The sequence below is a fragment of the Anastrepha ludens genome, unplaced genomic scaffold, assembly GCF_028408465.1.
Source record: "Anastrepha ludens isolate Willacy unplaced genomic scaffold, idAnaLude1.1 ptg000107l, whole genome shotgun sequence".
Lineage (NCBI taxonomy): Eukaryota > Metazoa > Arthropoda > Insecta > Diptera > Tephritidae > Anastrepha > Anastrepha ludens.
This window is the reverse complement of record NW_026530104.1, coordinates 16,704-17,890: the sequence shown is the minus strand read 5'-3', so window position 1 is coordinate 17,890 and position 1,187 is coordinate 16,704. Positions and strand designations below refer to the sequence as shown.

General features: G+C 37.1%; 1 protein-coding gene across 1 annotated transcript; it reads right to left on the bottom strand.

Annotated features, from left to right (window-relative positions):
- Positions 1-228: 228 nt before the first annotated feature.
- LOC128871325 (histone H2A) lies at positions 229-761 on the bottom strand. Its single transcript, XM_054113328.1, has one exon. It carries the CDS (start codon positions 661-663, stop codon positions 289-291), a length of 375 nt encoding a protein of 124 aa, XP_053969303.1. The 5' UTR covers positions 664-761; the 3' UTR covers positions 229-288.
- Between the last annotated feature and the right edge of the window lie 426 nt (positions 762-1,187).

The window sequence follows — 1,187 nt, the reverse complement described above, 5'->3', positions numbered from 1 at the left end:
ATATGCATTTCTTTATCTACTCCACATCATTTATACACGAGCGTTTTTTAGTACAGTCTGTAGGAATGTATACACATGTATGAATGAATATGTATACATAACCAGTTTATATGCCGCAGTTTTGGCGCAAATATACATGCGTCTATTCACATTCGATAATATGTATGAAAAAATAACACATTTAGTGAGAAATTATTTAAATCTCTTTGTAAATGTATTTTGTCGTCCTGAAAAGGACGGTTTGTTTGCGTCGGTATTTATAATTATAATTCGCCTATATTTTTCACTTTATGCTTTCTTTTCGGTCTTCTTTGGCAAAAGTACAGCTTGAATATTAGGCAAAACACCACCTTGAGCAATAGTTACGCCGGACAACAATTTATTCAATTCTTCATCGTTGCGAATGGCCAATTGTAAATGACGTGGGATGATTCTTGTCTTTTTGTTATCACGAGCAGCATTACCAGCCAATTCAAGAACTTCAGCTGCTAAATATTCCATAACTGCAGCTAGATAAACTGGAGCACCGGCACCAACACGCTCAGCATAATTGCCTTTGCGCAACAAACGATGAATACGACCAACTGGAAATTGAAGACCAGCACGATTTGAACGGGACTTTGCCTTTCCCTTAACTTTACCACCTTTACCGCGACCTGACATTTTCACTCTTATAGATTGTTCACTTCACTACACTAAAGAGCACTGTACTGTATTATACTCAATGTATAAGCACACTATTCACTGATACACAAAATGTGCGCTGCTTATATACTTTCTCGCTATGCTGAGCACCAACCCTTATACTGTGCTGTTGATCATCGTGCGTGTACTACTACTTCGTATTGTCTCGCCGAAGAGTTGGTCGGAAAATATACACTTAAGCCTGCACACGACACATGGTAGGTATAATAAGTGACAAATAGTGTGAGTGAAAATAAAATCATAAAATCATCAAAGTTGTGAAGAAATTAAAATGCCGCCAAAAACTAGTGGAAAAGCAGCAAAGAAAGCCGGTAAGGCTCAAAAGAATATTACTAAAAATGATAAGAAAAAGAAGCGTAAGAGGAAGGAAAGTTATGCTATCTACATCTATAAAGTGTTGAAACAAGTACATCCTGATACCGGTATTTCATCCAAGGCCATGAGCATTATGAATAGTTTTGTGAATGACATCTTTGAGCGCA